The sequence below is a fragment of the Chiloscyllium punctatum genome, chromosome 40, assembly GCF_047496795.1.
Source record: "Chiloscyllium punctatum isolate Juve2018m chromosome 40, sChiPun1.3, whole genome shotgun sequence".
Classification (NCBI taxonomy): Eukaryota; Metazoa; Chordata; class Chondrichthyes; order Orectolobiformes; family Hemiscylliidae; genus Chiloscyllium; species Chiloscyllium punctatum.
This window is the reverse complement of record NC_092778.1, coordinates 60656091-60670325: the sequence shown is the minus strand read 5'-3', so window position 1 is coordinate 60670325 and position 14235 is coordinate 60656091. Positions and strand designations below refer to the sequence as shown.

General features: G+C 38.4%; 1 protein-coding gene across 4 annotated transcripts in view; it reads left to right on the top strand.

The window, feature by feature from the left end:
* Positions 1–14235, top strand: part of cramp1 (cramped chromatin regulator homolog 1) — a 59901-nt gene that overhangs the window by 17938 nt on the left and 27728 nt on the right. For all 4 annotated transcript variants that reach the window (XM_072560037.1, XM_072560039.1, XM_072560040.1 and 1 more), the window contains exons 5-11: positions 1301–1384; positions 3326–3374; positions 5656–5741; positions 7174–7297; positions 8668–8749; positions 10977–12293; positions 13911–14076. In XM_072560037.1, the coding sequence (XP_072416138.1) occupies positions 1301–1384; positions 3326–3374; positions 5656–5741; positions 7174–7297; positions 8668–8749; positions 10977–12293; positions 13911–14076 (1908 nt within the window). The remainder of the gene's footprint in view (positions 1–1300; positions 1385–3325; positions 3375–5655; positions 5742–7173; positions 7298–8667; positions 8750–10976; positions 12294–13910; positions 14077–14235) is intronic.

Genomic DNA, 14235 nt, shown 5'->3' with positions numbered 1-14235 from the left:
CACTAACAAAAATAAACACTAATAATCTATATCATGAGCACAACTCAATTTTCCTGGATAACTTGAATGATCCAGTTAATTCCAAGGCAGTTGATTACAGCAGTGACTTTATTCTTACTGTAGAGAAGGGCAGTACAATGTCGTACATTTCTTGAAATGTAATGAAATCCATTCTAGAAAAAGTGGAAATGGGGATATCATGCTCATTCTTGAAAGAAGGATTTTTGTATAGTTATTACATGTTGTGGTTATCTGTGATTTTGTCGTCTTCAGTCTAGTCAACCCACATATCCCATCAGTAGCGCGACGATATTTATGAATGGCACCTATTTCGTTTCATTTCCTCACTGGTTCCTGATTTGCTATCACCCATTTGCTTCACCACAGAATTTGAGTACTTGAACTTTATACGTTGTTCAAAGGCGTTTTTAGATGTGTTTCAGGAAAGCAAAGTAGCAAGCCATCATGCTGAAAACTTTGCAAGCATTGACAAAATTACTACAGTTAAAATATAAGATGAGGTTTGAAATATATTGATAAGCCTTGCACATAGTATGCTTCATCCTCACTCACAATGTTTTAAGTTAACTAAGTGATAACAAATGCTGAAGCAGTTCATTTTTAAGTAGTCAACATGTAAAGTATGTGTGATTTGTTAACTTTATCAGTGTGTCTTTTTTTTAGTTATGGTCTGCCTTCTCTGGCTGCCCTTAGAAAATGTCAGGGCAGTGTTCAGTATTGGTTATTCTTTTGTTGTCTGTCCAGGTTTGCACATTAAGACGGAGGGGTAATGGGTTATATTCTTCTCAGTGGCATTGCTTCTAGTAGAAAATCTGTGGATTGTGACCAAGAATTGCAATCCTATTTGATTTTCTTTTTTTTTGAGAACAACAATGAAAAGCTGGTTGAGATCAGCAATTTTGGTACGGGCCAGGAATCGGCTCTAGGATCATTTGGTCCATGTTGTTCAGCAACCTGCTATTTCTATCAACTAAAATATAAAATACTAGATCTGCTCAGATTTGCCAATATATGTGGAGAGAAACAATTTCAACATTTCAGATAGTGACTTTTAATTCAAAGCAATTAATTCTTCTAAAAGGTCATCATTTTCTGATTAAATGTTTATTGACCTGAAATTTTAATTGTTTTCCTCTCCTTGAAGATGCTGAGTATTTCCAGCATTTTCTGTTTGTGTTTCAGATTTCCAACATTCCAGGATCAAGTTATTTGTCTAAGTTATTTGACTGAATTTCAACTTAATCCTTACAAAAATTCTGAATTATATTTTTTGTTGCAGTGTTCTCACGAGGACTGAAGAAATCATCCCAGGAGCTCTATGGGCTAATATGTTATGGAGAATTACGCAAAAAAATCGGCGGGTGTGAGTATTTTTATTGGATGTGGTAGGCATGTAATAGAAGTCCACAACTGTTTACAATGTATATTAATAGCTTGGTAGGAAATAAATGTACTGTAGCCAAATTTGAAGACGGCACAAAAATAAGTGGAAAGGCAAATTGAGAGGGATACAGAAAGTTTACAGAGGGATATTGATAACTTTTTGCCCAGTTAATTAACTTATCAAATGGAGTATAATGTGGGAAAATGAAAAGTTGTTAATTTTGGAAGGGAGAAAAAGAACTTATTTAAATGAAGAAAAACTACAGAAAGCTGAAGCACAAAGGGACGTGAGAGTATTTGTGCATGGAACACAGTTAGCAAACAGGTACAGCCATCTTCCTCTTAAATGCAGGAGCAGGCTTTAGGGATCAAGTAGCCTACTCCTGTTCCTACTTTTTTTGGCCTTCTGAGAGGAAGTGTCTTGTAATTGGATCTAGCCCTTTTGCAATGTAGAAATACAGAATATAAAATATTTTCTTTCTTAAAAATTAGTTATTGCCATTAGCATCTATGAATCCCATCACTTTGCGAAAAAGAACTAGTCCACACCTAAAAGCCCCTGTTTTGCTCTCTGCAAACAATCATGTTTTGGTTTGGATAGTTTCTGAATTCTAATGTACATGACTTGTAAATACCTCATTTATTATGTCAATTCATTCTTTGAAATATTTATTAACACTTCCTGGTACATTTTGTTTTAAATAGCTACCGCTATAAATAACTTCATTGTGTTCAATGGGTATCAGTTGGTAATGTTCATTCCATGTATTGCTTTGAATGGCGGATGCTGAAAAAGTACTTGATTTGTTGAAGGTTACCATTGTCAGCAATCATTGTTTTATGGAGCTGTTAAACCGAGGCCTCATCCATCTGCTTGGATGGATGAGAAGGATCCAGTGAAAGTATTCAGAGAATATGGAATTCTCCTCCTGTCCTTTTGGTACCACCACCACCAAAAACAGACTAACTTGTTATGCATCTAATTTACTGCTAATGGTATCTTTTTACTTGTTAGTTAATCATCACATCATACATAAAAGTATGATCCTATTTACAAAAACAGTGAGAGTAGTGCTTACACCAAATGTACTGCAGCAGTTTAAGAATACAGTTCACCACAACTTTCCAGAGCAGCTAGGGATGGGCAATAAGTGCTGGCCAAACCAAAAATGTCCACATTCCATGAATGAATTTATATAAGAAAAGCCCTTAGATACATCCCTTGGAATATGATTAAGTTAGGAGCGAGGTCCCATAGATATATTAATTTTAAGATCCAACTTGCATACAACTAGACTTACAAACCTACTGAGGAACGGAACCTACTCATAACCTGGGGACTGTCTGTATAAGAGTGACATTTTTTTCTCGAATAGGTGGGTCACAGCAAAAATTGTATATGCAGATTGAAAGCCTAAATGGCCCTTTCTTGTCATAATTTTGGGGCCTCTTTAGACCAGATGGCTTAATGATACATTATTAGTTCATGGTTCAAGATAATTCTCCCATTAATATTGATGGGATGGAGTATTGCAAGCAAAATATCTTTTCTCATAAGTCGCTCCCTTAATGTAGAATATATGATCTTGAGAAGTTTTACTTTCTTATTAAATTTCATGAATTAGCATTGGATTAGGATAAGATTTTATTTCACTTAAATGTACTGTTGTGTAGCAAGACATGTAGCTGTTCTATTTTCAGTGTTTAAAAACAATTGCTTGTTTTTCAGAGCTGATTAAGCAACTAAACATCAGCTGATTTGGTGTCTCTGTTCTATTTAATGCTCAGTGAACCTATTCAGGAAAGAATTCCAGTAAAGGACATCTGAAAAAGGACTGTATAGCCTGGAGCAAACAAATAATGTATTCTAAAATTATAGATTGCATACTAATTTAATTCTGTTATGCATTTATTTTCTCAGGCATGGATGATAAAAATGCAGCTAAACTCAATGAATTAATTCAAGCTGGGTAAGTAACATCTTTAGTATAAAAGGTTACCCAATGCCATCAAAGAATGATTTAATGTAATTGCTCATAACTATCATTAGCATGTCCTTTGACCAAAAATTAGCATTCTTTTCAAGGCTTATGCAAATTTGATATAATAATTTAAGCCTTGAAAAGAATGCTAATTTTTGCTAATCAAACTATAAAAGTTTGTTATCAATTGGTTTGAATTTAGAGTTACTTACAGGTACCTCTTAAGACAATGGTTGCATTCTTGTGCAACCCGCATTATAGAAAAATCATGCTTTAGAAACAGCGCTTAAAATGTTGGCAATGTAATTGCATTACAGTCAAAACACGTTTTTAAAAGTTCGTGCTTCAGAACAGAGTCCCCAATTCATCAGTCGCATTGCAGCAAATTTGCATCGATGAAACATGCATTATAGCAGAACGATCTGTCTTTTATACTTATCTATTGGCTGCTTATGACTTTGATAGCATGTAGCAGTCTCTAATAACAAAAGTGGAATATGCAAGAACGTCATTAAAATATATTAGAAGAACATTGAATCCTTTAGGTGCGCTCACTGTATGTTCATTTTCCTTTGGAGTCATTGATTTTCCAGTCTAACTAATCGGAAAGCCACATAATATGATGCGTCTTGACTTCACAAAAACATCCTTGACACAATTGTACATCAAAGACAATTATGTAAGTTTAGTATTGTTGATAAATGTTGGAGATAGGTGAAGAATTCATTAGATTAGATTAGATTAGATTATTTACAGTGTGGAAACAGGCCCTTCGGCCCAACAAGTCCACACTGACCCGCCGAAGCGCACCCACCCATACCTCTACATTTACCCCTTCACCTAACACTACGGCAATTTAGAGTGGCCAATTCACCTAACCTGCACATTTTTGGACTGTGAGCGGAAACTGGAGCACCTGGAGAAAACCCACGCCGACACGGGGAGAATGTGCAAACCCCACACAGTCAGTCGCCTGAGGCGGGAACTGAACCCGGGTCTCTGGCACTGTGAGGCAGCAGTGCTAACCACTGTGCCACCGTGCTGCCCACTAATTCAGTGAAGAAAAGTGCGCAATAGGGTATGGTTATGGAAATGATATTGTGTTGCACAGATGGATTGCCCTAAGTGTCGATGTAAGAAGTTGTTCTCCTCTGCCAAAGCAATCTGGCTTCAGAAACACAAAATACATTAATCAAACTGTTGAGTTGGTTGGGGGACAGGAAAACTTATTGAGGCAACTCAAAAGATAATAAAACCTCGACAGTATTTGTAAGTGGCCTATGAGATTCGATATAGTTAAATGCAAGGATAAATGGGTTGGAAGGAAGTTGGCACATGTAATTAATGGCATTGAACTAAGATACAGAATGATAGGTAAGCTTAACAGGTTTTTAATTCTCCTTCCCGATGCTGACTTGTTTATCTTTAGAATTTTAAATTTGTATTTCAATTTTTTTTTTTACTAATTATTTAGTGATTTCAGGGCATCGGTTTAAATAGCAATGAAGTATTGCCAGATTAGTTAAATGTAGAGGACTCTTGAGACCATTGTGCTGAAGCTACATATTGTTTTACTCAGGTGCAATTGCATGCTTCCTCACTTCTCGTCACCAAGGCAAAAGGAACTCTTTAATCTTTCGAATTGGTGCAGACTATAGGTAGAAGCTGAATTGCTTATATCTGAGGGCAGAGTTCTAAGGAAGTGACGCAGAAGAATGCCTTGAAAACAAGGGGATGAGAAAGAACTTTATAGAAATGAAAAACATCTGAGGTGAACTCAAAAAGGTTCATCCTAAATGTAATCATAATTGCAGGACAAGATGATATAATGAAAGATTATGAAGTGTGTCTGGGTTGATAACAGAAAGCACCTCTTCGTGCAAAATGACTGATACCTGACATAGTCTTACGGGAAATAGGAAAAAACCCTCCCCGCATTCAAGATATTCGGATGCATATATTGGCAGTTGTACTTGTGATTGGTACAGATAGCCTCTCCTGTCTTTGTAGCAATATGTTGTGCTGTAGTCTTCACTAAGATTTTGTAATCCGACTGATCAAGCAGTTTTGAAGACTTTCTATTGTATGATTTATCCCACTTGGAATCATAAGAGCATGTGGAGAAGGCTCTCTACCATATTGATTTCAAATAGGTAGCTAGATCTTTAGAGCAATTCCAAAATACAGATATTTCATAATTTAAGTGAAAGCTGAGGTTATTGGTCTTGTCTTTCTCTGCATTAAAGCCATTATGATTTTTCTGATTCAGTGCCACCACAGTGCGATACAAAGGTCGCAATTTACGAATAAAGACTCCAATGTGCCGAGCGTTGAAGAAAATCTGTGATCCTGAGGGTAAGTTCTATAAGGTGATGTTAAAAATCAGATGAAATTAAATTCATCAAATGTTAAGAAGGTGTTAGTAATAGTAAATGGAAAGTGAAAAATTTGTCTTTGCATCTAGTGGCATACTGTTGGAACAAAAAAATGTTCAAATCTGATGAAGGGCTGCTGGGACTCAGTGCCACCGCCAAACCCCTCCATCCCCCCACGTCCCTGTTGTTCAATTCTCACACCGGCTGAGGTCACTATGAAGGACTCTGCTTCTCAATTTCTCCTGCTGTGTGAGGCATGGTGACCCTCAGTTTAAACTATGACCAGTCGATCCTTCCTAATGACAGAGCAGCCCTGTGCTCTGGTAGAACTTTGATGCCTTTTACCTGTTGTCACGTTTTTGTTACACCTCGCTTATGCATCTGCCCCTTCTCTTCTTTGTTTCTCTGTCTTTTACTACTTTCCCTTTCGACAGTAGATAATGAATAGTTTGAGGACAAATCAAATTAACAAGACTGCTGTCAAATTTTGAGGTGGGGTTGCAAGGAAAATACAGCCCTTTCCTTTTGTAGCCCAGTCACTCGTGCTGTCCTCAACCCTTTTATCCATTTACTGCTCTTACAGCACAGGACATTGGTTAGGCCACTGTTGGAATATTGCATGCAATTCTGGTCTGCTTCCTATCGGAAGGATGTTGTGAAACTTGAAAGGGTTCAGAAAAGATTTACAAGGATGTTGCCAGGGTTGGAGGATTTCAGCTATAGGGAGAGATTGAATAGGTTAGGGCAGTTTTCCCTGGAGCATCAGAGACTGAGGGGTGTACTTATAGTGGTTTATAAAATTATGAGGGGCATGGATAGGATAAATAGGCAATTTCTTTTCCCTGGGGTGGATGAGTCGAGAACTAGAGGGCATAGGTTTCGGGTGAGAGGGGAAAGATATAAAAGAGACCTAAGGGGCAACTTTTTCACTCAGAGGGTGGTGTGTGTATGGAATGAGCTGCTAGAGGAAGTGGAGGAGGCTAGTACAATTGCAACATTTAAAAGGCATTTGGATATGTATATGAACAAGAAGGGTTTGGCGGGATATGGGCCAGGTGCTGGCAGGTGGGACTAGATTGGTCTGGGATATCTGGTCGGCATGGATGAGTTGGACCAAGGAGTCTGTTTCTGTGCTGTACATCTCTATGACTCTGACTGTATTAGCCCCTGGCTCCCATCAACACATTTACGTCTTCCCCACCAAACCTCCTGCTTAACCTTTGTATCTTCTCGTTTTGTTTTTTTTTGTCACTCTACTTGCTTTTGCCCCCCATAATGCACCTTCTACCATCAACTCTCTTTCTGGGTGAATAGCAAGAATAACCCCTTTGTTTCCTCCTGTTATCTCTTCGTTTTGTACCCATCTTCCCGAAATTGTCTTTTGACTGTCTTTTTAAAAAATTTTTTTTTAGGGATTAGCGATGAAGAAGACCAGAAACCTGTTCGACTTCCTCTGAAAGTGCTACTTGAACTTCTGCCACGCAGTAACTACACTTGGGCAAGGGTTCAGAGTTTGGCACAGAATCCTCGACTAAGGTAGATGTTCAGTTTCTAATTTGTTTACATGTGATAGATTCATTCCATTATTTTGCTAATGATCAGATGGAGAGCTTAATTTGTTGTGCTGTTACATTTTTATATTATAACTAGAATGTCTCCTGAAATGTTTTTATAAGTAAATATGGTTCTGAGTAAGGTTTTGTATTAACCTCTAGCAGAACAATAGCATTAGCAAATGTAATAATTGGTTGGCAATTGATTTTTGACTATCGCTTAATGCCAATTTTCAATAAGTTACATGAGACAAAATGTATTTAATGGTGATTTATACTGAAAGCAGTTTACACCTGATTCCTTATAAAAGTAACTATTTTACTGTCAAAGTGGAAACTAAAACCATGGAACATCTTTGATGCAAGTCAGCCAAAATGAAGCAGCAGTCACCCTAAAGTACAAACATGTAAACTTTATTTTGCTTGTACTTCTCATCTGTCTCTATTAATAAAGTGGGCAAGCCTCCACTTGTCAGCCAGTTGATCTGCTTTGGAAAGCTCAACCCTCAATTCCATGACTGTTAAGGCAGATCCAGAGCTCTCCATGCATAGTAGTAGTTAGGGAAGTTTTACTGCAGTTGTACAAGGTGCTGTGAGATCACATCTGGAGTATTGTGAGCAATTTTGATCACATTATTTAAGGAAAGATATAACTTCATTGGAGCAGTTCAGAGAAGGTTCAGTAAGATAGTCCCTCCATACCAACAAAGACTAAACCAGTTGGGACTCGATTCAGTGGTTTAAAACAATGAGAGTGATCTTATTGACATACAGGCTTTTTAAGGGGCTTGACAGGATAAATGCTGAGAGGAAATTTCTTCTCATTGGAGAGTTCAGAACTAGAGGGCCTAGTCTCAGAATAAATTCAAGACTGAGATCAGGAGGAATTTCTTCTCAGAGCTGAGAATCTTTGGAACTCATTGTTATAGAGAGCTGTGGGGACAGAGCCCTTGTAAACATTTAAGGCTGAGAGCGAGAGATTCTTCATCAGTGGGGGAAATCAAGGGTTATGGGAAAACGCAGGAAAGTAGATATAGGAATGTTGGATCAGCCATGATCCTATTGATTGGTGGAGTAGGCTTGGGGCCAAATGTTCTACACCTGTTTCTACCTCATGATTTTGCAGTCTTATTGTAAACTCGTATCTATCTAGTTTATCAAACAATGTGTTGGGAGTTTGTAATTTCATATCCAATGAACTAAAATGATTCTGGATTTCTCTGCTAGGAGGTAGCTGCTGAATAACAGCATGTCGTGTTTTCAGTCCTTTATTTCAGCAATGTGTAATTTGCAATGTGATACCTTTTATGAGCAAATCATTGTTTGATGGACAAAGTTTTTACTTCCTTGCAGGATGATGGTGGAGCTGCACCGCAAAGTTTCTAGTCTCATTGAATTCCTGAAACATAAGTGGGCTTTACAAGAATTCAGAATTGTATCCTTTTTTTTCAACTAATAACAGCAAGAAATCCTGTATTAAAAATAAAACATGTTTGTGGAATTCGAAATGTCTGACAGCATCTGTGGAAAGAGAGACGACTGGCGCCAAACCTGCTGAGTTTCTCTCGCACTTTCTGTTTTTATTTCAGATCTCCTATGACTGCAGTATTTGCCTTCCATGAGAAAAATACGTAGGCTGATCCATCAGTGAATACCAACCAGATGGACAGTCAGTAAAACAATCACGGTGCCTTTCTAATTCTTCTGTAAGAGTTCTAAGCTGTTGTAAATGTTAGACCTCATTGCATCTCGTTACCAAACTGGAGGTGCTGAACCAGTGCTCTCAACAGCTTTCTGATTCTGGCGCAAGGAGAACCCTGTAGAGCTAACCTTTAAATTGGTAAGGTAGCAGGAAATCTCCTAGTCACCGCCCATTTCAAGATCACCTCCCACTCCGTCTCTGACATGTCCATCCTCGGCCTTGGACACCACCTCTCCCCTTTCTTGAGTAGCCAGCAGTAGGTGGAAAGATTTTTCTGTGGATAGAAGAGACCCTTGCATTCATCTTTAGATATCCTATCATCACTGTTTTAGTCTGTAGGAATTACTGTTTAGGCCACTTTACATCTGGTGTCAACTCTGCTAACTTGTGTAAAAACTGTGCCTGGGCCTTAAGTACATCATTGGATGTGATCTACAAGACTTAACGAGAAATCCACCTGTTTGCAGGATTGGCTACGGGAATGGGTTCTAGAAATTCAGCACTATAATATTCAGAGCATTGCCATTCCTATGCCACAGTGGAGTGGTGAAACTCAGCCCCATGTGTGATACAAATATACTTTTCCTCTTTTATCCATGTAACTTTTACAAGTTTGTCTCCGTTTTATCTTGCACTCATGCATGACTTGTGCTGTTCTGTTGAGGACAACAGGAGACCTTTGCCCATATCACACAAAATGTCTTAATTCATGATTCTGTGAGGCATGTAATACATTTTAAAGACACGCCATTTGTCAATAACTTACCTTTTCAAAAAAAACTGAATAGAATAATTAGTGACTCAATACAAATAAATTTATCTTGTAAATATCTTAAAATATTATTATTCGTGGGTAATCCCATGCTTGTGCCTGGTAACTGGTCCCTTCTTTGGTTGTATTGACGACATTTCTAGACTTTACCATGTTTAGTCATCCTGTTAACATTTCATATTTTACCTCTCTAGGTTTGATCAGACTAAACACAAAGTATATTAAACCCATATGCTGTAGTTTGATTTTTGTATTAAATACTGATCGTAACTCAGTTGTCCTACTTTAGGACATAGAACATTACAGTGCAGTACAGGGCCTTCGATGTTGTGCAGACCTGTGAATCTGAAGCCCATCTAACCTACACTATTCCATTCTCGTCCATATGCCTATCCAATGATCACTTAGATGCCTTAAAGATGGCAAGTCTACTACTGTTGCAGACAGTGCGTTCCACACCCCTGCTATTCTGAGTAAAGAAACTACCTCTAAAATCTGTCCTATATCGATATCACCCCTCCATTTAAAGCAATGTCCCCTCATGTTAGCCATCACCATCCGAGGGAAAAAAAGCTCTCACTGTCAACCCTGTCTAACCTTCTGATTATCTTATATGTCTCAATTAAGTCACTTCTCAACCACCTTCTCTCTAATGAAAACAGCTATCTAAGATAGAAGGTTGGAGGCTCAAGGCCCAGTTTGCGTCTGTAACCTAGACTGATACTCACTCTAGTGTAGTAGCAGAAAATGTTGTAATAGAGGAAGTGTTGTTATTGTCTGCAATCTGAGATGGATGCAGAAGACTTTGTGCTATGAAAAAGAAACAGGGAACTTTTCCTTGAATTTTGGCCAATAAATTATGCTTCAGCCACCATTGCCAAAACAGGTTATTTGGCAGTTTATCTCATAATTATTGGGGGGAACATTTGTACAAAATTGGCTATGTTTTCCTACATTACAGTAGTGAATGCACTTCAAAAGTAGTTTGTTGGCTGTAATTAACTGCAACATCCTGAAGTAATGAAATGTGCATTGACTTCTTTCTTTTTCCCCTTTCGTTTTGCTACTAATTGCAATACCAATCAAACTGAGCTGACCAGGCAAAAAAAAATTTAAGTCCATTTTAATTAATCTAAACAGCATTCTGGTAATGTCTCGTTTGTTGCTTCACCTTAACCTTGATCTTAGCGCAAATCATTAGAAGAACGCCAGCAGGACTCTGGAGATAATGAATCGAGGGGTGTGGGACTTGATGAAAAGACAGAACTCCATCTGTATCCTGCAGAGAACTGTACATTAACTGCATTACCTGAAGTGGCAAAGGTGGTTCATTCAAAAGCTTGTTGTACAGTGCACTGGCAGGAAACTGGGAGATGCAGACATACTGTAAAAGACACTCATTTGCACCCACCAGCACAGACTCTAGCTAAAGCCTCTGTCACCAAGGATGTGATGGTTCCTGTCAACCAAGGTGCACAGGGCACAATGAAAGGACCTGTTAAGCAAATGCGGGCCACAATAGAGGGGCGAAATGGTAACAAAATGTCTGGGTTGTTGACTGGAGAAGGAACACAAAGCACTGAAGATGAAATGCCGCCTTCAGAAGGTATATCTGCTGAAGAAGCAGCTGTCCAGCAAGACAGTCCAAAACCAGAGGATTTTGATGTGGGACAGCAGGAATTGGGAGAAAATGGAGAAAGTCTGTTTCATTCACCTAAACCTAATTCAGAGGTTTCTACTGAAGAATACAACTGTAATGAAGCGACTGTTATGGAGTCCTCAGAAGTAACTACCACAGCTGAGCTCTGTGTATGTGGGGGGATTATGAGCACTGATGAAATATCCCTCTTGGACCCAGTTCCTCGTTACATGAAATCTTGTCAGAACTTAGTAGTTCCAGAGAGGTGTACGTGTAAGGCCAAATCCTCTGAAAAAGATGTTACTGCTTCACACATAAATGGATTTTCTGGTGATCCCAGTGCTGTGCATTTGGAAAACGTAGAAATGATGGAACTGAACAATGAGAAACTTGCCATTTCAGGGTCGCAGTTGGCCAATGATACCACTTTAAAGTCACCTAGTTTGACTACACTAGATGATGGTGATAATAGGACAATACCTTCTAATTGCACTCGTGAACAGCCAGTGTCATGCACCCAAGAGGTGTCTGAGACCGACTGCCTGATGAGGCAGGCCTCAATAATTACTGTGCCCTCTCAGGGACAACCCAGTAGTGCCAGCATTGTTCCAAAGCCACTGAAAGAGGATAGTACCCATTTGGCCCAGCAGGTGCAGGAGGATGGCTGGAGTCCGAGTACCTCTGAAAATTTGACATTGGCCGAATTGTACCTCATGCTGGGGAAACCCAACAAATTGCAGCTCGAGTATGACTGGGTGCAGACCTCACGGAACAATTCAGAGGAGACTGAGAGGACTAGGGGTACAAGTCAGAGGTTGCTGAAATGCTTGCTGCAGATTATCTCCACTGAAGTGAATCCTAAACCTGTGAGTATAATGATTCAGTCGGTGGGAATCACAAAGATGGTTTCTGTTAAAACTAATAAATGTTATTTTAAAGGCAGACCGAGAATAAAGCAACATTTAATACATCTGTACGTTATTTTGATTTTTAATTTAAAAAAAAACCTAAAACTGAAAGTTGTAAGACGGTAACTGATAAGTTCCTATCTACAGACCAAGTTGCATTTTACATTTACTTTGAAGCTTTAAAGATTTGTTTCTAAAATATTAACATTTACCAAACAACACAAGAAATCTGCTGTCACTCCATTCCAGGTGGCGCATGCTAACGCAAAGCACTGTGAAGGCTTAACTGGAGGCAGGTCTTATTGCCATACTGCTGTTCATGATCACTTATGTCCATGTGTTTAGCAACTCCAGATGTCATTTGCAAGTCAACATTGTATCATTTCCTTGAAGCCCTTCCTTTTCAGGTTAAAACTCATTTCGGAACTGTAGAATAAAACCAAAGGAAATAATTTGTTGGATCTACACATGTATCCATAGTAGATAACTTATTCTTGAAATGAATAATACCAATGACTTAATTGTAGCTGATGGCATTTTTCTTGTGAAAATATTTTCCCAGGTTATCTCCAGCTTTGTAATTAAAGTCAGATATTTCCCAAGTGTACAGGGAAATATGCAAAAACTAATTGGTGTTTCAGTAGAATTTCTTCAAGTCTCTCAACAGTTAATTTTTGATTCATAAGACATCTTAACCCAAGTTTAGTATGATCAGGTCACTGCTTGATAAGTCAGAGCAGAAATTGTGGGGCTTCTGTACCAGAGTATAGATAAATTTTCAAAAGGAGTGACACCTTATGCAAAAGTTGGTGCAAGAAATGTTAATACTGGTGAGAATGTCGGAACATTGATGCTCTTCCTAGTGAATCTGTTTCTTCCTTGTGCAACAAGATGCTCAGAGTCTGAGAGAATGCAAATGCCATTTTCAATGCAGACAGCAGGCAAAGTTCATGTCTCAGCAGTCCTTAGAAAATTAGGATTAGTCTGCACGTAGAAGTAAATAATGGATTCTTCAGGTCACTAGAATGAAGAAATAAGCACTTTATATCGGCATTATTTTGAAATTTGTGTGTTTTTTGTTTAGGGATTTAAGTTTGCATTTTTCTCTGATTTTGTTCTCTTCTGAAAAGAGCCTTGCCATTTGTTAGGTTCTGACATAGTCACCGTCATTTAAAAATAATAAGCAGTTAGGGTTAACTGCATTTTAATTATGGATGAGAATTCAAAAGAATAGCATATGTTGTTACATTCCCCCTTGCTAAAGTTTAAGCCATTAGACCTTAGACTTGAAAGTGATGGATGTTAGTTACTGTAGCAATAACTAACAACATTGATTTTCTATAATGTTGTAAACAAATATGTGTCAAAGATGGTTTGTTAAAGCCTGTGTGAAACTCATAGCATGTTAGAATATGGAGCAGGGAGCAAAAATTGTTCAATGAAAGCATTCCAGTGGTATTGGACCAATCATGCTACCCCACTGATACCTTGTTAAAAAGTAGAGATTTGGAGATCTGGGGAATGCATAGAAGATTTCGATGCTACTGTCTCATGCAGCTCTTTTATAATGTATAGAGTCCAGAATCTAGCTCTGTGGCGACATCTCCAATGAAGTTAAGCCAAGATGATCAGATGCACACTCCACCAGGAAAGGTGATCACTCTTGCACGTAGCCCTGGCTGTGTTCGAAATGCTGCAGCAGTTCGATGTAACAAAACAGTTACTCCCACTGCTACTTCAGGTTAGTGACTGACCGATGAGTCCAAGGAATGGTGATTTATCTGAACCCTAAGCATATACAATGATGTGCTACTATGTAAAATCTTCGCTATTATCTGTTCCGCTCAGCATAGGTTTGTTTTCCTTAAATATAGTCATATTGTGTTGTGTAACTATTCAT